Source organism: Nelusetta ayraudi, unplaced genomic scaffold, assembly GCF_046127955.1.
Source record: "Nelusetta ayraudi isolate G7.1 ecotype Tasmania unplaced genomic scaffold, CSIRO-AGI_Nayr_v1 ptg000004l, whole genome shotgun sequence".
Taxonomy (NCBI): Eukaryota; Metazoa; Chordata; class Actinopteri; order Tetraodontiformes; family Monacanthidae; genus Nelusetta; species Nelusetta ayraudi.
Genome location: NW_027466054.1, coordinates 5,097,501 through 5,121,846, shown reverse-complemented (window position 1 = coordinate 5,121,846; position 24,346 = coordinate 5,097,501). Strand labels below are relative to the sequence as shown.

Genomic DNA, 24,346 nt, shown 5'->3' with positions numbered 1-24,346 from the left:
TGTGAAGGGCAGCTGCTGAACCACGGGTCAGAGGAGGCACGTCAACACAGCGGTACTCACAGCACTTCCAGGTCACGTAAAGCTCGGAACGCTCCATCTTCGATGCAGCTGATGTGGTTGTAGTCCAACTGGCTGCACACACACAAACAGACACACACACACAAGCGCACAGGTAAAATTCAGGGTATACTTGAAGGTGCGGGATTACAGAGATTAACATCAACTCCCTTGCCAAACTCATCAGCACCTCTCCTCCTCCTGCCTCCGCAAACTCTCCCCCACTGACTCCTCCGTCTCATCTCCGTCTCCGCGCCTCTTTGTTCTCTGCAGATGTATTTCCCGCCGCGTTCATCTCCGCAGCCGTCCCCGCTTCCTGCCCTCTCCTGTCTCATGTGTAATTTGTTCGCACCGTTCTTTACCTTTTCCCTTCTTTCCCCTCGCTATCCCTCCCCCTCTCCCACCTGTCTCTCTCTCCCTCTCTCTCTCTCTCTCTTTTTTTTGCTGGATCCCTTTGCTGAAACAATTTAATTAAGACATAAGGACAGTAAATCATGTGCTGTCACCCAAATGCTAATGCGAGCGCACAGCGGGCACGCACATGCATGGGTACTCTCAGCACACGCACACACACACACACACACACACACACACACACACACACATCCAAACACACACGCACACCGGCTCTGTCCTTTTATAATAATTGCAAGGTATTTAAAAAAGATTATGTGACATCAGGGGGAAAACAGGATGCGGTGAAATAGCTGGAAAAATCCATAAATCCAGACTTACTGCTGGGCAATTACTTTACCTGCAAGATGACCAACAATTATCTTTAATCATTATAGTCATGGAAAAAAACAAAGAGAGACCACCACTGAAATGCCAGCTCTCTCTCTCTCTCCGCCCCCCCTCTCGTTCTCCCTCTCTCTCTCTCTCACACACACACCTGCTAATGAGCAGCTTTGCTGGTCAATACAGCGAGCAGTAGGCAAATGACATTTAACACAATGAAATATTGATGCACAGGGGGGGAGCCACACCGGAGCTGTGTCCATGTGCAAATGGATTAAAAGGTGAGTGACGTACACAAACACACACACACACACACACACACACACACACACACACACACACACACACACACACACACACACACACACACACACAGATGCACACAGCACTTATGCCTGTGTGTAAAGTAATGCAAAAAGTACTACTTACAGGTTCTTGATCTCCAGAGCTCCTCTGAAGGCTTTTCTTGGAATTCCCTGAATCTGGTTCTCACTGAGATCACTGCACAGGGAGGAGAGAGAGAGAGGAAGAGAGGGAGAGAGAGAGAGAGAGTGAGAGAGAGAGAGAGAGAGAGAGAGTGAGAGTGAGAGAGAGAGAGAGAGAGAGGGAGAGAGAGAGAAATGAGGTGTGAGAGTTCAGCCAGGTTTTCAGAGCCGTGCGCTTTGCAGAGTAAGCACTGCTGGCTGGAATTACCAGAGTGAGAAAGGGGAACTTATTTAGAGGTAGAAATGCTTCACTTTAGAGTTCATGTATTTCCGAAACAGTTTCAGATTTTTGCTCTTGCAGAGGCAATAAAAACTGAAAAATATGTTGCAAAATGGAGCAATCCTCTCTACTCATGCCTCTGTGATGCCAGGCTTTCTCTAAAACGTGCCATTGCACCTTTGAGCTGCACCAAAATCACTTGCAGCAAACACATCTCGGCCAGGTAAGAGGCTCTTCTTGGCATTCAAACATCCTGTAGGGGGCACTGGTGACCTCCACTTTCTCTCACAGCTCTCTTCTCCTCCCCCCACGAACCTCAGTCCTCCCTTTGCTTTAAGGAGTAAGTGATGGATGTGTGAGTGGGAGGCTGAGCGATCGCGGGGATTTAATTTTCAGCCGCTTTAACCAAGTTGCTGTGTTTAAAAAAAAAAAAAAAAATCACTCAATTTACTGCAGTTAAATGCGCTCACACATCTCCTCAGGTCGAAACACATAAACAAATTGAAACGCACAAACAGGTGTCTCACATTAGCTAATTCCACTGCGTGCTGTGGATGGAAAGATCTGCTACTGTTGGTTGGCAACAGCAACTTGATTTAATCAAGGACGCACAAACAGCCGTAGCGGCGAAGGATGCACACACAAATAGTCACTCGAAATGAGGTGCGAAGCACGTTCACGCCGCGCTGAAATATAAATAAAGTGAGGTAGAGGTATGAGAGCACGCTCAGCTGTACGGAGGACAGAGATTTATCACTGGCTATCAAACGCAGCACTAAATTAAATCAAGTTTCACCAACTTAATATCAAGACGCACGTTCTCATCAGTGGAGCCAAAAAAACAAAACCCAGACTTCCAGCCGTATCAGACAGCTTAACAACGTGAGAGCGTTCCAGACGGGCTATTTGACCTTTCACCATTGACCCCGCCCCCTAGCTCTTGACCTCACGACCTTGACATGCTAATCGGCTAACAGCTAACGCACAGCCTCATTCCACACATTCCCGTCGGAGCAATTGTATAATCATCCGTCTCCGCTGTTTACCACCTGCTGCTTCAATACGCAGTGTCCACGGTGAGAACATGTAGCCACAAATACAGACCAATGGCAGGAAGTTTTTCTTTCTTTCCAAGAATGAAGACATTACCGGCCCATTTTTATTTCCATGGGAAAGTGACCTTTTAAATGGCTGGAGCTAATGGAATTGGTCCATGTCTCTGACTGGCAGTTGAGACACAAGGGCCGTGTGACCCAGGCTTCTGGTAAGAAGATCACACACACGTCTGCAGGGAGCGACACCCTAAACTGTATCTTACTTAATAAGGAAACCAAGTTGGCACGACAAATCATCGGGGGAAGTCTGGAATCAGGCTTAATATTCATTTTTCCTTCATTCTTTTCCCTGAAAAAATCTTGTCTCCGATATACAAGTTCACAAAAATCACTGTACGCAGCAAAGGTGCTGCGTACAGAAGTAGTGTTGTGTCAGTGGGACTGCACATTGGAGGAGTTTACATATCCCCCATTAAAAAGAGTGGTGGTCACCTTATAGCCATCACATATACAGTAAATGGGGAACGATGTTCTTTCCCTTGTATTCGTGCACACACACACACACACACACACACACACACACACACACACACATAGTTTGTTGCTGTGTGTGTGTGTGTGTGTGTGGCTCTATGTGCTCATCTATTGGCACGTCCATTTGTCTTCTGAAGCGCTAGAGATGATTGGAAATAGATTTTTTTTTTTTAAACGTACGTCCCTGGCTGGGATAAAACTGGTGGGGTCAAAGCGAACGCACATATTTTAAGGGACGCGCGTTAGCACCCAAAGAAATCCCTGGTGCGCCAGTGATTGGCAGTTGAGGTTAGTTTTGGGTCTCCCGAGGAAGCGCAGGAGACCACTTTAAACCCCATTCATCACTCAGACCACCACAGAGGGAGCGAGGGAGAGTGGAAAGGCGAAAGAGAGAGATGGTGGGGGGAGAGAGGGAGACAGAGAGAGAGAGAGAGAGAGAGAGAGAGAGAGAGAGAGAGAGAGAGAGAGAGAGAGAGAGTGAACAATAAGCTTTTACCCCTGAAATAGGAAATTGACTTCTCTGGGATTTAGGAGTGGATTTTCTCTCTCTCCATTTGGCGCCAAGGCACCTGATTGTATTTCATCTTTAGTTAAATGCTCTGGTGGATGAACCGCCCATCACCCCCCTCCCTCCTCCAACCCTCCCAGATCCCACTTTGGCTTCTTTCCCCCTTTCCATCCTCCCCTTTCTTTGCTCACTGCCGTCTTGTTTTTGGACTTCCCCGGGGTTTAACCCCTCACCTCTGCCCCTGGTGCCTAAACTGGGAGGTTGCCTTCATTAAAAAGGGGCTCCTGCTGAGCCCGTGTGTGCCAGAGAGGGTCTGCAAGTGGATGGGTTTGTGTGTGTGTGTGTTTTTGTTTAAAAGGCCTGGAGGTATTCAGTACGCGCAGGAAGTATACGCGGCAGAGTTGGAAAGCTGCTAGACAAAACAAGCGGATAAGCGCGGCACACTTTCATTTTTCATCACCATTGCCTCCCGTTTATTGATAAAGGGAAAGAAAAAGTTGAAAATGACTCTGGGCTACTTTACAGAGGGGAAGACGGGGTAACCAGAGCTTTATGATAATGCCAGTGTTGCTAAACAGGTGGCGTTTATGATGAATAAAACTCTTTATGGGGCCTCAGCTGTCTGGGGCTGTATAGAGTGAATGATATATACGTACGGTGTATGTATGTGTGTATGTAGCTGTACACGATAAAAAAAAAGAGAGAGCGGGAGGGGCAGAACACATTTAATCAGCTTAGTCTCGGCTGAGGCCTGGTGTCCCGACCAGATGTTGGACGGCCAGACGCGCTGCTGTGCTGCCTTCCAGCCGAAGGTGGGAGAACATGAAGTCGCAGTCGTTTTTCATATCAGCTTTTAAAAATAATTAACTTTGCTGCTTCTCCCTAAGAAAGACAAGAGGCCCCCGGAGCCAGAATCTGTCCTTCCCCTGTATCTCCTGACCTTCCCCTTTGTCCGTTTTCCTCACCTCTGGTGGCCCAGGATGTGTGCGTCTCTGTGTGCTTTGTGTGTGTGTGCGAGCCCCAGAGTCAGGTCTCCAGTGTTAAGAGCTTAGCGCTGCTTTTCTAAAGGCTCCTTTCAGAGCGAGAGGAGCTTTTGACGCCCTGCGTGTCTAAGAAGACCTGGCCATGAAAGAGCAGCACTCAATTCTCACACATGCGGCCCTCGTCCTCAGCCCCCCCTCTCCCCACCGTCCTCCTCCTCCTCCACCCTCCCTCCCCCGTCCTTTTTCTCACACACTGGACACACTCACAGCCGTCCACTGTTATACAGTCGCTTGAAATCTCTTTTGTACATGCTCTCGTCTCGCCGCCGCGAGATTCTTCCCAGGTTCCGTCGAATTGGGGCTGGGGGGGGCGGGGGCGGCTGCGGTGAAACGGGCAGAGGAGTAAACTAATCATCTTGTTCAAATCCCTCTCGGAGACCTTAATCCTATTAAGTACAGGAGTTATCTGAATGGCCGGAGGACGAGGTCTGAAAGGGTGGAGAAGGAAGAAGGAGGAGAAATTGAAGGAATTGAAGGACAGGAGATGCAGATGAGGCGACACGGTGGTGCAGCCGGTCAGCGCTGCCGTCTCACAGCAAGAAGGTTCGATTTCGGGCCTGGGACCTTTCTGTGTGGAGTTTGCATGTTCTCCCTGTGTCTGCGTGGGTTCTCTCCGGGTTCTCCGGCTTCCTCTCACAGTTCAAAAACATGCATGTAAGGTGAATTGGGAACTCTGAATTGTCCTCAGGTGTGTGTGTGTGTATGTGTGTGTGTGTGTGTGTGTGTGTGTATGTGTGTGTGTGTGTGTGTGTGTGAGAGAGAGCGAATGGTTGTTTGTCTCTATGTGGCCCTGGGATGAACTGGTGACTTGTCCAGGGTGTCGCCCTGCCTTCGCCCTCTGACAGCTGGGAGAGGCTCCAGCTGACCCCCGTGACCCTGAGCTCAGGAAGAAGTGGGTATTGATGATGGATGGAGATTCAAATGTGACGTCAGAAGATGCTGCTGGTGGAGGGCAGGAAATCTGCTATGGGAATGACTAGAGACCCGCTTCTGGTGTGCATGTGTGTGTGTGTTCTCCTTTTGGCTAATTCAGGCGCTGATGCCATGAAATGGACCCCCCCAAAGATCACACTCCAGTGGGCAATTAGGGAGAGAAAGACTCCTCAAAGTAGTCTGGGTGGGTGGAGAGGAGACAATGTGGAGGATTACAGGAGGGGACGCGGTGCCGAGGACTGGCACCTGGGAACGTGTCTGCGTACGTGCACGCGAGCGAATCTCCGCTTCGCCTTGAAAGTTTTGAGTTGCAAGTCGACTAAAATTCACCCTTCACTCTTAGTACGCGGCGCGGCACGCAAATGGGCGCGAGCACGTGCACGTGCACAGATGCGCTCACACGCACGCTCAATGTTGACTCGCTCACGCTCCTGAGTGACAGACCCCCACCCCCCGACCCAACCAAACTCTGCCTTATTGTCCTGCTCGGCTCATTCAGCGTCACGCCTCGCCAGCGCACTTTAAATGGCAGGTACGACGGTTGCCGTGGTTACGGGCCCCAGGTGGACACCTCGGGGACACTTGACGAAGAGAGTGTCCCCAGCCTGTACGTGACTGTAGTGTGAGTGCGCATGCATGCATGTGTGTTTGTTTGTGTGTGTACACAGTTGTGGTGAGTAACCAAGCACAAATACTTTGTTACCTTGCATGAGTAGATTTTTCAGGTATCTGTAGTTTTTTTTGAATATTTCTTTTTCTGACAACTTATTACGTTTTCTCCCTACATTTGTACACAAATATCTCTACTTCCTACTTCTTACATTGGAAAAACTGCTTTGTGGTCACTGATCAGTACATCCTAAGCACAGAGAAAAGTGAAAATGTTGAAAAAAAACATTGGTTATTTTTATTAAAATTGAAAACATCCAATAATGGCTCATTGGTCATAACTATTGGTGATTACAGTTTGGTTGTGCTGTAGTTGAAAAAAAAAAACAGCAGTCAATTCAATCCAGATTATTCTGTCATTATTCTGTCAGAACGAAAACTCATTTTTGCAAAATAATAATAGTTGCTAAAAAAAACACCCCAACTTTTTACTTAATTACATTTCACTGTACTTTCTTACTTTTACTTGAGTAAGGGAGATGAATCAGTACTTATTCCAGAGTTTAGTTTTAAGTACTTTTACTCAAATACAGAATGTGAATTCTTATGCCACCTCTGACCGCATGCACGCCTGTGTTCCATGATTGTCACTGAGCTGGGAGCACAGCAGTTTGCAAAAAGAAAAACCGTGTGGTTTTTCCAGCTTTGTCGTCTTTTTTTTTTTGCTGCTCCGCTCAAGAGTTTTGTTTTGCAACGTTTCCTCCTTTAGATTCGAAGCACAGACGGATAAGCCAAGATGATTTCTTGGTAGAAACGCAACAATCTGCCATCTGATTTTTTTTCAAACACACAAGTGGTTTCCACTCACGAGCAGCTCTCCATTCATCTTCCACCCGGTCCTATAGTGCTTTTCCACACAAAGCCATGAGCTGGAAGCCTTCCTGCAAATTTGTCCCACAAGCTCTGGTTGAGGACGCGACTTGCTCAACACGCTTTTCTAATCCTGCCTACATTGTTACATTGACGCCAAAGCGGGCCAAAGTAACCCTCATGTGCTTGCGTGTGTTTCTCAGCTTGTATACACGCGTGGATATGCCAGCGTGATTACCATGTTTTCCTGCCCAGGAACAGATTTAGCAGGCAGGTCCGAGGGCTTGGCACCATCAAATATGTTTACGTGTGTTATTATAGAGAAGTACATGTTGCATGCACACAATCAGAGAGGCACACAACGGTGCGAGTGGACGGTGAAGTAATTATTTAACTCCACAGGAGTCGAGGATCTCTATCAGGTTTCCATCGGAACATCTGATGATGATCTGGCGATGCTTTAGTTTGAAGGCTGCCTGAACAGAAGTGCCTGTTACTGTGCGCCGCAGCTCACTGAACATGTTTCATTTAAGTGTGTCAAGGCTTTTTAAGTACAGTGACAGTAAGCCATTCGGAATATGGAACTCTTTATTTGAGAAACTTTGATGCGTTTGAGAGCATGAATTATCAATTTCTTGGACAGATTCTCTTGTACTGTTCCCTTAAAACCCTGCCAGCATTAGACCTGCTCCTTGATGCTGGTTGCCCACATGGATTTCCCGAATTCCCGCAGTCAGGACTCTGCGCTTAGGTTTCCCTTGTTTAAATTTGGATTTTCTGTCATAATCAACCAACCAACAAGCAAATTGGAGTAATGACCATGGAAGTGATCCCAGTCACCGTGCAGGCGTTTTCTCTTGACTGATTGGAACAGTGGCTTGCTTGTCGAGGATTATGCAGTCAATAGTAGGTGTCGGCAGCTCATTTGAATACTGCTACTACATTTCAATGCTGCTTTCAGCGCAAAAGATGTTAACTTATGTTGTACATTCATCTTAAAGCCACTAAAGTATGTATGAATGTGTGTATGTTCACAGGGAATTCAAGAAAGCCATAACAAAGCTGAGGGTCAACATGCAGTTTGAACTATAAAATCAGTAAATGACGCTCTCGAACTGATGTCTTGAATAAACACTGGAAAACAGCTCCATGCATTGGAACTTGTATAAAAATAAAACTTTTTATGTAAGGCTGTTGAGTTCATTCCTCTTCATCTCCTTCTTACTCGTGTTGTGTTATCGTAGGTTTTTAATTATAACGGAACATAACCCATCGCCGCAACAGGGGGAAGAAAAGAGAAGAGATTCGTGTGAATCAAATAAACAGACTTTTGTGTGGCTGCAAGCTGGGGGACGACCTGACCTTGATAGAAGGTTCGTCCTTCCAACCTCACTCATTTGTGGTATTTTAAAATGTGGAGTGGGATTATGTATCTAAACTTGCAATTTATAATAGGACAAGGGTTTGCTTGTTGTTCTTAGTTTTTATGGATTTCGGCTTGCATCAGTAAAACGATTTATTTCAAACACACTGGCAAACTAGTTGAAAAGCAATCTTTGAAGAGTTATAGTGCCTTTCCCGAGAAATTCTGTAAATGAAACACCTAATTATGGTCAATTTCCTAATTTTCTTTATCGTGTTGCAGGGAAAAAACCCCACCAAAGAGTAAAACTTTGGGACAAGCGGCTGAACACTTGATACCCCACATCTGTGGGAGTGTGTGAAAAGTATGATTAACACAGAGACATTGGTTACCCAGAACAAGGAACTAATTCTTTCAAAAATATTTGTCTGCCTCCGCTCGCTTTGATACTTGCGGGCCAGAGAAACCAGATATTTCAAACACAACACGTTAGATCTCTCCCACCTCTCCGCTGATGCTCTCCAGTCTTTTCCCCCTTTATCCTGACATTTCTCTGCCTTAAAACTCCTCTCCTCCCTCCCCCTGCTCGCTCCCCGCTCCTCTCCAACATGGTCTCCACCCTCCGCCGCCCTGCTCTGGCCTACTCCCAGTGTAATGAGTCTAATCCATCAGCCAGACAGTATTAATCGTATTCCGATAGCAGTGTGTTCACCCGCCGCTCGCCGTTGTCTCTGTCTCTACGAGTCAATAACCCCGGCTCTTGCACCTACACCCTGCCTATGACACACATACGACCGTGTGTATGTGTGTGTTTGTGTGTGTGTGCGCGCGTGCGTGTGCATGTGTGAATGTTAAACCCAAGCTCAGCATTCTGACCGAATTTATAGCAGGCCCCCGCCTGGAGGAGCCTCCAAGACACACAAAGAGATGTAGACTCAGACACTGGCCACAGCTAAAATGACCGCCGCCGGCCGCGCTGCCAGACCGCAGCTCCGCCACAAACTCTCGCTCATTGACATCATATCCTTTTCCTGTTTGCCTCTGACATTGCCTTACAATAATAAATAGAGAAGACAAATAGAATGTGACAGCGCACGGACACGTGTCTGGGTCTCGTGTGTGTGTGTACGTGTAAGTGTGTGTCTGTGTGCGTGCATGCGCGTGTGTATGCGCGCTCCAATCTGTCTTGCCAGGTCAAAAACGACATTGACCCAATCTGCCACAAACTCCGTGACCCAATAAGCTGAAACTGCCTCCTCCTTTTCTTGTGCGACCGCTTTCCATTTCCAAACCCCAACGTCTGACAGGAAAACGAAAAATAAAACAAAACAAAAAAAAAAACAACAAAAAAAAAACTGCTCTCGCGACAGGATCATGTATCAATCTGGCACCCAACGATCCTTTGTCGTTTTCAGACTTTGCTTTCCCGTCCGTTTTTCTCTCCTCCTCTATTTTGCTCCATCCATCAGGCACGACGGCGTTCCCCTGATCGCTCAATCATTGCGCCACCCTCTCCCGTCCATCAATCATCCCCCCATCTCCCCACCACCTCCCATCCCCTCCACTCCTCTAATCATCTGTCATGCGACTCCGTCAATCTGACGAGGAGGGACGGATTAAAACCGGTGTGTCAAACTTTGAGGAGGGGGGGTGAAGGACGATAACCGGTATCGCAGAGGCGTTACGCAACGCTGATGCAACAAAGGCCAAGAGCCACCTTTTGTTTTCTGACACTGAGATGCAAAAAAAAAAGAGGGGGGCGGCATTAACGATAAAACTTCTAAGAATTCTAAAAGGCACATTCAAGATTCGCGTTTGACAGAATGTCAAAGTCGCACCATTTCCCGTCGACTGCACAAAGGTCAGTTTCGCATTTCATTAACTCAACTTAACCTCTGGGCTAAAAAAAAAAAAAAAAGGAAACAGAAACTACCCTTGAACGTGATGCTGAGTGATCATTGACAGTGAATCTGCTCAAAACTAACCAGCAAGCCGCCGACATACCAAAGGCCTGACACTTTCTCAGAGTGATCTCCGGCCGAGGCTCACAGGCTGCGTTTACTGGAGGTGGCCCCTATAGTGAGCATTTGTGCAACCGTGTGTGTGTGTGTGTGTGTGTGTGTGTGTGTGTGTGTACGTCAGTGGTTCTCAACTGGTGAAATCTCAGTTCCAACATTTTTCCCTTATCATGAAGTCATAACACCAATTTATTACACCGCACTCAAATACATAATGCCTTCATCCAGTCAGAATCATCACATGGACAAATATATGTATGCCATAAATATAATATTAAAATATATAAATACATATATTGTCAAATCCCTTTTTTAAAATAACAGCAACTGCCCATGAAGCCGCGACCCAAGCAAAACAGCTCTGTGACCCAAAAGTAGGTTGCAACCCACCAGTTGAGAAACGTTGGATTACATGCACCAGTATCACTATCAACACTTTACAAATCACGACAAGACAGGCCTGGAGACGCTACGCAGACAAACACGGCTCGCCGCTCAGTCTTTCCATCGCTGTGTTTACCCAGCGGCACCAGAGTGACACTTCTGCTCGTGCACGCACGCACGCACGCACGCACACACACACACATGCACGCACGCATGCAGTCTGAAAAATGGAGTGACAAACGCACACTGCTAATTTCGGGGTGGGCGTGCGTCTTCGGCGGCCGGATTATGTTTCCTGGCAACATGGTGTCTTGTGCTCGCCCTGCACTTATGTACGGCATGACAATCGTGAGGCGTTAGCCTAAGGGGGTGGGGAGTGGAGGGTTTGGAGGAGGGGGTGGGGAGGGGGGGGGCAAGCATGACTTTGACAATGAGAGCGGCGGGTTGAAGCCAGATTTCTGTCTGCGCGTGGATTTAGCTCACAAAGCACATTGTGGTTTGAGTTTGAAGATAATAAATATAAATGTTGTCCCAGTGGGACTGAATAATTTGAACAATATTCCAAAGGGGGGTGAACTGGAACCCCATAAAGTTTTTGATGACTGTCGATGATATAATGGAAACACAAACTAAAGATTTAACTGGGACATAGTGGACACATCACTCTGCGGTTTTCCTTATTATGGCCACAAAACTAATGTTTCTCTCCGTGCTGTTGTTCTGCAACAGTGCTTCTCAGATTTCGTTCAGGGCCACGGAGGCCAAAACGAATGGATCCCAAATTTACTAGAAACCTCCCATTTATGAGATTTGGTCCCAGGGTCATCTGAAATGATTTAGTGACACATTCTGTCATTGCAAGACTTGTGGATGAAATCGAGGTTGAGGGAGCTGACCCGTTCTTTTGCTGGGAAAACCTTTAACCCTTCTCAAGGGCCCCATTAAGTCCTTAGATTCCACTTTGAAAACAACAGTTTTAAAGTCAAAGCCACAAAACAGCACAATATGCAGGTCCCTGACTTCCCACTTCTCAACCACTACATTTATTGTCAATTTTGCCTATTTATGGCTTGGCTGAAACTGGTCTTTTGAACCGTAAAACACTAATTTTTGATCAAACTTTCACCCTTTGCGTTTTGCTCTCCTTCTGAGGTTTTTGCTTTCTGAGAATGTTTTTTTGGTCTGTTTTCGCTGGGAATGAGGGCTAAGTGGCAAGGTGAGGTAACTCTTAGAAGTGAGTAATGATTAAAAAAATGTTTAAAAAAGTATTTTTCTTTTCGCTTTTTTATATATGTATATATATATTACTTTTAAAGCAGGTAGGTAACATGTAGCACGACAGGAAGCCGCCATGTCTTTAGCAAAAACTCCTTTACTGACGTGATCAGATGCGCCTTAATGATGAAAAATCCTATATTATGAAAGAAATCTGGCACCAAAGTTTTCTAACATTAATATGTCCCCTATAAAAGTTCCTTTCAAAACAAATGTCAGCTCTTGAAAGCAGTCCTCTGTGGTGTCACAAAGGGTACCTCGTGGACCGACAGATTAGTGCGCCATTTCCGCAGCAGATCTGATCACAGCCGTGGAGAGCATCAGGAGGCAAATTATCATCATCATCATCAAACGCACCGAGCCTGTGGAGGTAAATGTCATGGAGCATTAAAGATATTTCGGGGAAACGCTGACCCGTTTAATAATGGAAGATCGTAATCCTTTACCCGACTCCGTCATTAGGGCAAGCTGAACCGTCGGGACCACTCAGAAACCAGGGCCAGGCGTCATAGTTGAGATGGGGCTTGGCCCAAAGAACACAAGGAAGCGTATTTCATAACGTACGGTCCAGTTTTGTTTCACAAATTTCCTTCAGCAGGACATCTGCTGAAGGACTCTCTCATTGAATCGGTCAGTTCTCTTTTTAAGTTGCGGTATACCATAATATTCTGGCCACCCCGATGGAGTGGAGACACTTAACAGTGAACGATAAGTACAAGTATCAGTCTACAAAATACTTGAAAAGGTTTTAATCATCTCTTTCCAAACTTTTTCTTTTTCCACGTCTACATTGTCCTCCGTCCACATGCTAATTTGAAATGCACATAAAAATAGGGTGACCAAGTATGAGGGCTGGATCACATTCCCCCCCATCGGGCTCTACCAGGGTATTTGTGTACGTTAGAGACAGAAAGTGTTTCCTCCCCCGAGGCCTCTCACTTGAACGCCGTGTGAGAATGAACCTCTTGTCAGTCGTCTGTTCGGGCCTGTTTGGGGAGGAAATGAGCGATTCATCAGTCAGCCGCTTGACTGCGGAGGCTTCTGACGAGGCTGCGGGAGTTTACAGCATCTGACCCAACACCTGCCCGGTGCTTTCAGACCAGGGGGGTGAGTTGGGTGAGGAAACGCAGGGGAGGACAAAAGAGTGGAGGAAGGAAAAAACATTTGTTGCGATTAGACAGAAACCCAAGAACAAATTGGCAGAAAGGCAGCGTTTCTACTAATCTTTCATTACCACCGACCTCCTCCTCCTCTTTCTTCTCGCTCCAAATCTATTCAACAGGTCCTCAGACAGAGAACCCCTCCTCCCCCACACCCCCTCCTCACCTTACCCCCCCCGACGCAGTGCTCTCTGTGTTTGCCAGCTCTTGGCAATCGCGGCCTGGCTGAAATATTCCTCTTCAAATAGTTCCTCTCTGTCAATGTTGTCTTTCTTTCTTTCACCACCGGAGAAGCTAGGGTCACACACACTTGTCACTCTGGACCAGCTGTCCTGCACCATCTGTCCACTGTCCGTACAAACACACACACACACACACACACACACACACACACACACACACGCACGCACACGCAGCAGCGCTGCCGCTAAAATGTGTCCGTGCCGGGGGAAGATGCAGCAGCGTCTGAGAACAACTTGTGTTTATTGGGCTGTGTCAAGGTAAATACCATATCCGACAATGACAGGGGGAAGACAAAGCTCGAGAGGGAGGGAGGGAGGGAAAGTGATGAAAGACGGATGAAAAGAGAGTGAGAGAGAGAGAGACAGAGAGAGAGGAAAAAAAGCGCAAGCACCTCCCCAACAAAAGCCAGGCTCCATTTCCACATGGCCAACAGTGAATATGAGAAGTCATGCATAATCTGGACTTATTGTACGCTCCCCTGGCCGGTTGTTGGGGGCTCCTTGTGTGTTGACATAAACACTCTTTGTGTGAAAGTGGGTGAAATTACTGCATCTGTTTGCTTTGTGTGCATATGTGTGCCTGTGAGTGTGTGCTTTGCATTCCTATGAGCATCAGCTCGGACAGACGGACCATGAAAGCAAACTGTGCGAGGCCATTATGGCTCCTGGAGGGCGGCCAGACAAGCGATACACAAACAACCACAGAAATACACAAGTGCGCACACACACTCGGCCACGCGCAGACACACACAGACACACAAACACGTGTGCACACCTAAGTGAGCACAAGTTTCATTAAGAAAAAACTAACAAAAAAAAAGACAACAGCCACAGTGGAATTAAAGAGAATCAGCTTGCACCACAATAAGGTCAAATATGCTGTTTGATCAATCACAGATTCCTTATTTCATTTTATTGGTAATGTGCTATAACAAATGTTGATGCTCTGCACTGTAAATGAATACAATTCAGCGCAAAGTAGCGCTAATAATTAGAATTTCTATAAATACATAGACAACAATAGAAACCTGCTGCCTCCCTATTGTAAGAGCATGACAAGCATTTTTAAATAAATGGAAAAAAACAGATGAATACTTCATACATTAAAGATTATTTATGAAAGACAATACAACTTTTTTTTTTTTTTTAATTCCACAATCCACAGCAACGGACAAACTTGTCATCTCACAGTAAGTAAGTAAGTTGTTTTCTCATATGAAACCAAACAGGATAATTTTTTAATGACAATGCTAAATGGTCTATACTTTTCCTTAACTGCACCGCATTTCCATCAGTATTCAGTTATTCCACACAATCGGGCTCAGGTCAGTCCTGAGCAATGTCACCGTTACAGTGAGCAACAACAGCTCACCGCTAGCTATGAAATTTGATCTTCCTCCCAACAATGTCCACTGACAGCTATGTGTCCCAAATATAGAGAATATGCAGAATATGGACACGCCAGAGATTGATGAGTGGCATCGGAGAGGCTACAGTCCAGCAAAAAGAATGTAGGGGGCGCCGTGGGAGCACTGCCGCCAGCCCGTTGGAGCGCTTTTGAAGTTAGCCGCTGTTAGCTAAATTAGATTAGCGGGGTGTCTGTGTGTTCATGGGAGCCACTCAGAGTGTCATATTAGTTGTTAATGCACTGAACAGCTGCCACACACAAACACGCACACTCACAAACACCCACACACACGCACACACTCATACATACACACGCACGCAACTGATTAACATAACCAGAATACCAAATTCCAGCTTTGACCTCTAAGATACAGATTGAAAGCGCCTGTCTCAAAGAGTGTGTGTCTTTGTGGCTGTGCGCATTTGTGTGTGTTGCAAGTGTCGTAGGTGGACAGCAGCGTCACACACGCACACATGCAGACTCACACACACACACAGAATTGAATGTGTGTAATGGAAGAAGTGGACTGATGTAATGAGGCTGTAATAAGGCTAACGCTTAATCCTGGTGAGGACAGACATGGACCTCTCACCCTGCCCACACACACACATGCGCGCACACACACACACACATACACATGCACACACTTTACACTTTTTTCTTCTTTTTCTCGCTGCTCTCTGTCGTCCCTGTTTCTTTTCTCCTTCCTGCACCCTCTACTTCCTCCCACTGCCATCCCTCCATTTCTGTATTTTCCCTCCTCTCCCTTTTAATACCACTTCAATTCTTCTTCTGACCATACACGACTTCCCCCACTAACCTCATTTGTTTGCACCATCTCTCTTTGGGTCTTTGTTTGTCTTTTTCCTGCTACTCTCCCCACCTGATTCCCTTCCATCCGCTAGACATCACTCTTCTCTCTCCCTCCCTTCTTCCTGTGTACTTTTCCTCTCTAAATCCTTCCCTTCCAGTCTATCATCACAACTCCGGAAGGACTTTAAAGTCCTCCACTGCATATAAGAAGACACTTGTACAATCACAGGACAGATTGCGCTTTTGTATTAGCTGACCTTTAAATGGAAACGATCAAACAAGGCATCCATCTGCTATTTTTTTTTTTATTCTCCCTGGGTCAAAATCAAGAACTACATTTTAAACTTGTGCTCTTAAGTTTTGTTTGTTTGTTTGTGAAAGAAACCCCAGTTTTTCCTAGTTTATTAAAAGGTGGTTTAACGTTTCCAGCTCCAGGAATAATGGTACCGGAACAAACAACCACAGTAGCAAACAGAGAAAATATGCGATCACTTGATTGAAAGCCACAGACTGTCAGTGACTTGGAAGGTGCCTTGACCTGGTTAAAAAATAAGACAGCACACACACACACACGCACACACACACACACACACACACACACACACACACACACACACACACACAACAAAATAACTGCTTGCTTTCCAGGAAAATGATGCAATTCCAGCCCCACAAGTTCGCTGGAACCATCAACAACATCAACAGGATGGCTGCAGCCATGACGGTGGAGCTGCTGGTACGCTGGACCACATGACATGACTCCTTCTCACCTCCCGGGTCTTGGGAGCCCCCAACCCTAGTCGAGGCTACAGCGAGGTGCTGGAAGAGGCTGCCCGACTAGAAAAAGAGAAGCACTCCAAGCCCTGACAGGCGGCACTCGAGACGGGCCTGGAAGTGAAGGGGTCCCGCCGAGCTATTGTGGCCCAGCACGCAGGTTAACGAGGCTGCAGAAGCCTTTAACCTCCTGCCTTTCAAGTCCAACTCACTCTGTCCTCCTCCGATGGCCCCTCACCCACACACACACACACACACACACACACACACACACACACACACACACAGACAGACAACCAAGCTTTATCTATTGTAATTTTTTCCCCGCCGCACCCTTTTCTCCATCCAATTTCTCGTTGCGAAGATAAAGTGGGGAAGACGGCGCAGCCGATGAGAAAACAATTTACGAGTGAGGAAAAATAAAGGGAGCGATTTTTCACAGCCAATAATGACTTTATTCCCAACGCACGTTTCTTCTTCTTTTTTAATTAATAAATGATGCTCTTCCTTTATATTCCGCTCATCAGCCATTTATATCTTCCTCCTAGTCTCTCATCTCTCCATCGCCCTCCCCCTCCCCGTCCCCCTTCTCCTCCCCTTTTTGTACGTCTCCCTCTTTGGCTCCCTTACTCTCCCTCTCCAGTGTATACAGCCATTCATAACTCTGGGTTATGATTTCAAAAGGCTTTCAATTCCAGCCCCTTACAGAGGAGACGACATAAAGAGGTTGCTCCGGGGCAGGCGTGCACCCACAAACCAGAGCACGCACTCGCAAACAAGCATGGCAAAACGTACGCACGCACACACAAACACACACTCACACAAACCTTGCACTCCTCAGGTAAGTACATAGATGTTAAGTGTTACTTGAGACACTGCTCATTAAACACACACACACACACAGGCACGCACGCACGCGCGCACACACGCACGCACACAAACACACACACACACACACAGCCCAGCAAGGGAAATCCCTGATTACAAAGTTTATTATGCTGCGTTGACTTCATAGAAATCACATTGATTCTCAGTTCTACTCGCTCCCGTTCTTTCTATCCTTCTTTGTTTGCTCTTTCTCTTTTTCCTCTCTCTCCTTCATTTTTTTTTTGTCTGAGTGATTCTTGTCCGTCACGCCTGGCTGCCGCCCTGTCATCGGTCCCTGTTGCTCTTTCTGTAAAAGCTCTAAGCTGCCCTCAGGGCTAAACTTATAATATGAGAGTACACTTCAAATGCACCTTTCCCTTTCCTTCCCCCTTTCTCTCTCTCTCTCTCTCTCTCTCTCTCTCTCTCTCTCTCTCTCTCTCTCTTTCTCTCTCCCTCTCTCTCTCTCTCTCTCTCTCTCACACACACACACCCAGACACACACACGCACGCACATGCTCGCGCACACACTAATGGAAGAGCAATAATAGTAGCAATAGCGGCACGAAGTGAGCAAAGAGCCACCGAGCGGCGAGAGGAGCGTCTTAAAGAGCCCTCTGGGACTGCGACTGTCTGTCACACACATAAATAGCACCTGTGGTGGTCAGACGAACGTCTCTGTGGCCCTGTTGGCTGGATCGATTGGCTCGCTGATGCAAGTGTGCATATGGTAATGTGATGGAATGACCTTGGATTAGTGTGTCTGTGTGTGTGTGATTAGGAAATGGTGGCTGCTTCTTAAATCTGATCTGCACTTAACTAAAGATCAAAGCAGTTGCTTCTGCACAATAGGTAAAAGTTAAAATGACTACATTTTGAAGGCCCTATATTATTTAATATCACATTCTCAGATCTTTGTGTTTCACGGAGGAAGTCTGTTGGTTGCACAGTTACCTCAGCTGGAGGGACAAACACCTGGCAAGAGCTTTTGTTATTATTATTATGAGTGAGGTATTAGGGCCCTTTGTGTGTTATTGCCCACGCTCACTGAAATGTGCAAGAGAAGAAGATGAGAAGAAGAAAGCGAAGAAGTAAAATATGCTTTGCTTTTTTTCAAATGACAGGAAAGTCACACAATTGTGTGCAATATGGACCTGAAACGTAACCAAATAAAAATCATATTGCACAGTGGTCATATATTCACCTGGTTGTTTTCTTAAGCTGTGCCATACTGTGCAGGCATTAAGGTATCCATCTGCTGGTAGGGTGCACGTGTGTGTGTGTGTGCGCGCGCATGTGTGTCTGAACCGCAAAACATTTAAATGTATCATGGCCTTAACCATGGGAAATACCCGCTTGCAAGTTTTAATTATGTGCATGTCTGTGTGTGTGTGTGTGTGTGTGTGTGCGTGCGCATGTGCGTGTCTTTATGAGTGTGTGTGTGTGTGTGTGTGTGTGTGTGTGTGTGTGTGTGTGTGTGTGTGCATGCATAAGCGTGGCGGGGCGTTGAGGACCGCTCTATTGATGAGAGAATGAAGTCATTTTTCAATGTGGGGTTAAGCGCTGCATTATTGCCGCCTCATTTGGCTCCTGTAGGCCACCATAGCCCTCCTGTCTGGTTTCCATGGCACAGACGGAGAACAGAGAGGGGAATGTCCCTGCTTACCAGACTGCAAGTTCATCCATCAGTTCACACACACGGAGGCGCGCGTGCACCCGCACACACGGAGGTGGCACGCACGGGAGGGGGGGCGTTGGAAGGGGGTTCAGGCAATAAGCGGCCTTGTCTCGCTCGCCCGCCCGCTCGCTCGCTCACTCGCAGTCAACTTTCCCACAAAGTTGCAACAAATCAAGAGCAGCAGCACTGAGTCTCCCAAAGCCAACCGGTATCACGTTATATGCTACTGGTGCAGAGAAGTGCGTTGCTGTAAAATCAATTCTCCTCCATGGTGGGTATTTTTTTTCCACCCCCCACTCGCTATACTGCCAAAGATCACAGCGTCCACAAGGGGCTCAGTGTAAACTTAGGAAATGTTGAGGCTGCAGGGAAAGAGCTGAATTTCTCACCAGCCGAGAACTTATTTTCATTTTATTAAAAAAAAGAGAAATTGCCCAGTGCATGTGTTGCTTTAGTAAAGTGGCCGCCCGGCACTGAGAATGAGAAACGTGCACCAGTTTGCAAAACACTGTGGGGATTGTCTGCAGTGATGGGAGGGGATGAGCCGGCTCAGCGAGCACACGCACCTTTCTGCGGGGGTCGTGATTCCCCCCCCCCACCGTTCTTTTTCCTTTTTTGTTTTTGAGGGGGGAGGGGCAGCCTCGTTTGTGTACGTTCGGCTGTTTGAACAAGCGCTGAACAGGAGCCAACCGTGTCAGCGAGCACTGTCTGCTGCACTGACGTCACGCAGAGACGGAGACGGATGAGCCGGCGGTGGCGGCGGCGGCGGCGGCCAGGTAAACTTTGCCGATTTCCGTTTGTTCAGCAGAGCCGAAGTGAAAGCAGCGGCTCGCCCTGCTCCCCTTTTCTTTCCTTCTAATCCCTGCGAGGTCCTCGCCCCGCCGCCCCTCCTGGTTTACTGTAAACATCTCCATGTATCACTGTCATATCGCAGCATTCATCTGCCTCGCGGGGCCCCCGGGACCCCCACTGTGCACCATTCACCCCTCCTCCCCCTCCGCACCCGATTCACACGTTAGCACGGGGCCGCGTTTCGTGCACGCGCGCCGCTCGAGGTCATCGATGCAACCCGCAAACTAAACTTTCTCAAGCAATTGTTGCCCCGGCTTGCGTGCCGCTGATATTGTTTCGCCGATCCATTCATCATCCTGGCACTTTTGAGAGCACGATCAAGACGCAAGCAGACAAACACTGGATGTTGGTGGAGGGTCGGAGGTGGCAAAGGTATTCACATTCTGTACTTGAATAAAAGTACAGATACTTGTGTAAAAAGAAATTTCAACTGATTGAACTCCATCGCTCAAGTAAAAGTAAGAAAGGACAGGTTCTGAAATGTACATAAGTAAACAAAACTTTCAATACCACAGTTTTTTTTTTCTTTTTTTCAAGTGCAGCAAAACCAAACTGTAATCAATCCTAGTTTTGACCAGTGAGCCATTAGATTGGTTATGGTTAACTTTTAATACCAATACCCAATTTATTTTCTCTGCACTGAAAATGAGCAGTGACCCAGAGGTCCTCTAAAATAATCTCCCATCATCCAGTTTTATATTGAACTACACAACAGCAGAGTTCAAGTAGCTCAGCTATGATAACTTTCAGCAGAATTTGTATCTTTTAAACACAAAACTAACAAGTATGGGTTTCCAATGTAAGAAATAGAAAGTACAGATATTTGTGCCCAAATGTAGGGAGTAAAAGTAAAAAGTCGTCAGAAGAAGAAAATATTGAAGTAAAGTACACATACCTGAAAAATCCACTTAAGTACTACTTCCAACCTCTGTAGAGGATGCAATATCGCAGCACACTGGGACTTTTCCCCAGCGATTAGCTCATTAATTCATGTCATTTGTCGAGAGGGAGGAGGAGCATCTCATAACAAGAGACTGCTTTAGAATTAACACAATAAGCTGTGTTTCTGTGTCGCTTCATAAACTGGGATCAAGTACATTCCCCGGACAACTCACGCCACAATTACAGCCATCAACGTTCTTCCCAATGCACTGTACTCCTTAGGCCAAAGTAACAGTTTTACATTTTCTTATGATCCACCAAATCATGCATGTTATCATGAATTTATGAATTTTGATTCCATCTGATCACAAAGGGATCGTAAAAACAAATTCAGCTGAGTGGATTTTTTATTTCATTTTCATTTTTATTTTTTGGGTGAAAAAACTGAGGCAGACTTAAAGACATGAACCTTGACCTGAACTAGATGTCACTCTAACACAGACAGCCAAGGTAACTGAGATGAGATGACTGCACACAGACAAAGGGAGACGAGGACTATTTATACAAGAGAGCAGGGGAACACAGGTGAGAACAATCCGGGGCCGGACTGACAACGAGACACAGGTGAAACTCCTGGGATAGAACAAAGAACAGGAAGTAAATTACAGAGAACGCAATGGGAGAAAAAAACAATCGCCGTGTAATGAGGTATTTTGAAATATTTTACCTTTTACACTCCCTCCTGTCGCTGGTTTGGATGTTATGTACGTATAAACAGGCCTAATTTGGTGCAGCTGCTCGCAGGCCGCCCACGTCCTTCGGCGTAAACGCACCGACTGAGAACCGTGTTTCGTCATGCAAACGCACGTCAAAACAATACAACCTGACGAGGGGCTGAAGCAAGAGCTACGCTATTCCTCTGGTTATGAAACCTATCACAGCAATCACGCTGTCCTCACTTGATCCCCGGCGTTGGAAAGTCCAGTAGAGTTAAATGAAAATTTATTCTGTCCTTATGTTTGCAGAGACCATTGTGTTCTGGGTGTGTTTGGCTCACAGAGATCTATTGTTTAATTGCACTAGCATGAGGTCATATATCTGACATCTTTGTTTTGTTTAAAAAACCAAAGACTACAAACTTGATGCACTTTCAAACCAAAAAAAAAAGTTTGGTCGTTTTAACTTCTGCAACTTTAACACACAGATCATCACAGACGTACTAAACTCACAGAGCTTGAAATGAGAAATCAGTCATGAACCTCCTGTTAACCGTTAACCTTCTGAAGCAGTTTGCACATTAGGCTGCATTAACTGTCTTTGCTGTACAACCTGAGCAGGCGTATCGCTGTCATCGCCAGGCTGTATTTGCTCGGCTCCTGCTCATGTGAAGATGTATCTGATCTCAAAAGGAAGGGCTGAATAAAGGACACACCCACATCCCCCCGCGGGTGACACCGCCGAGCCGGCGGGGGGCCACCCAGAGCGAGACACCCGGATCCGTCTCCGCTCGGCCCCGGGGTCTATAAAAAGCTCGGTGTCAGTCGCACAGTGAGATCTCCCGTCTCCTCGGCCAGACTCTGCGACGGGGCGCCGGCCCTGCTCAGCTCCTGCCGACACACAAGCCGCATTCCAAACATCCCCTTCCACGGCTGCCGAGGCCATGTCGCCCATGTTCTCGCCTTCCTACGTGCGGTTTCGCTGTTTGTCAGTTTTGCGCAAAAGAAAAAAAGAGAAAGCCGTGCGGAGGAGGCGCAGGAGCGCCGCCCACACAGAAGTTTTTGAACGCCGTGGGAAAATAAGCGAATGGAAGCATTTCTCCTCTCCCGGCCTTTTCCTCGTCACGCTGAGAGGCATTCGGTCTGAGACCCCTGACAATCAAAATGCCTCCTGTAATGCAGCCATCCCATAGCAACAACTCCGACTCAAAGAACACATTACTTTATTAACTGGCTGCACACGCAGTGTGGCGCGTCTGGAAAAAGAGCAGCAGGCCGCCCGCCGCCCTGATAACATAACTTTATTAGCCAGTCTATTGACACAGTGGCGCGCGGCCGCCGCGCAGGCTGCAACAAGTCCATTAAGTCGTTTTTGTCCGGCCTTCAAAATAACACAACTTTATCGCCAGCTGCACTGACAGACACAAACACAACAAGTGGCCGGAGCTCCCGGAGGAAAGCTTTGGATGATGATATGAAGAGGGAGAGACGGCAAAAAAAACAGAAAGGCCAGTGTTCTGCCAAGCGCAGGCACGCAGAGGCCCAGAATTCCTCGCTGCTCTGGCGCTCCGATGGTAACAAACTGGGCAAAGATAGGAAAATAAAAAGCGGGACATCCTACACTCCACAGGATTTAATAAGGCTTTGGAAACCTGAAGCTCCTTGTTGCTGTCTTGACCAGATTTTTACAGGATGTGCACAGATTTTATTTCTCTGTTGATGGTCAAATTTGCATGTCTTCTTTTCACAAGAAGATAATTATTGAAGTTCTCTTTTACCAAGTAACACGAGGAGAATCATCTACTTCAGGGAGGAAAATGAAAAAGGAACTCAGTAAAACAAAGTAGTTAATGGATTGATATTTATTCCTAAAAACAGATCATTTCAATTCACAAGAAATTTCAATTAGCCAAACTCTACTGGAACATGTTGTTTTAAATGTTATATTCTAGAAGTTTATCTGCTGTGTTTCAGTTGTGATGAAAACTGGGAGCAACAAACCACTCATGAAGCTGAAGAAGGTGTAGAATGAATGCAGATCGCAGCTGTGAGTCTTAAGTTTCATCAGAGGCCCATACGAAGCCTGAAGCCGCAGGCACTTAATTGCTTCTTTAAAATTGGTCTGCCTTGGATTTGATACAAACAATGTCGGTCCAATGACCAATTTATATGTGATTATTTTCCTGAAATCATCTCACCAACACTTTCTCTGTGCTCTCGAGCAAATGGAGGTGTGAGATTCCATCAGGTGTGCCAGATTATTAAGAAATGCTGCACCTCAAAATTTCAGCTAAAGCTTCACATACGTGTATTGTTGTTATTATTATTATTTTTTGCATATGATTCGTTATTCGTCTCGGCAACGGATCATATGGCAGCCCTCCTGCACACAACGAGCAGCGCAAAAAAAGCAGCACACGCACACAGTTGGATTCCTTGACTCAGTACCATGTGGCATTTGCTTATTGAATGCTTTCCTCTGGAACACATTCATAATTTATGGAGAGATTGGATCCGACTGCACAGTAACCCCTCCTGCCTCCCCCGTTCTCTCACCCCCTGCCCCCGTGTCTGTCAACCGCCCTCGTTCCCCCAATAACACTTCAATTGCTCTGAGTCAGACCGTGGCAGAGCAATAAAGGGACTTTTGTAAAAACACAACAAACAAAAAAAAGCACAAAATAAAAAGAACAAAATGTTATTTTGATGTGCTGAATTGACTGAACATCAACAAGGGGCGAAACCAAAACGCACTGATGTCACTCCCATTTTCTCCGTCTCTCTCATTCCCCTTCCATCCTGCTCTCTCCCCGGGGATTTCGGGGGGGAAGTGATGTTACTAATTGACCAATCAGGTTGCACTAA

At 46.6% G+C, this 24,346-nt stretch overlaps 1 protein-coding gene across 3 annotated transcripts in view; it reads right to left on the bottom strand.

Annotated features, from left to right (window-relative positions):
- The window catches only part of slit2 (slit homolog 2 (Drosophila)), an 83,819-nt gene that overhangs the window by 30,199 nt on the left and 29,274 nt on the right, over positions 1 to 24,346 (bottom strand). For all 3 annotated transcript variants that reach the window (XM_076030209.1, XM_076030200.1, XM_076030218.1), the window contains exons 5-6: positions 1,225 to 1,296; positions 61 to 132 (exon numbers count right to left, since the gene is read on the bottom strand). In XM_076030209.1, the coding sequence (XP_075886324.1) occupies positions 61 to 132; positions 1,225 to 1,296 (144 nt within the window). The remainder of the gene's footprint in view (positions 1 to 60; positions 133 to 1,224; positions 1,297 to 24,346) is intronic.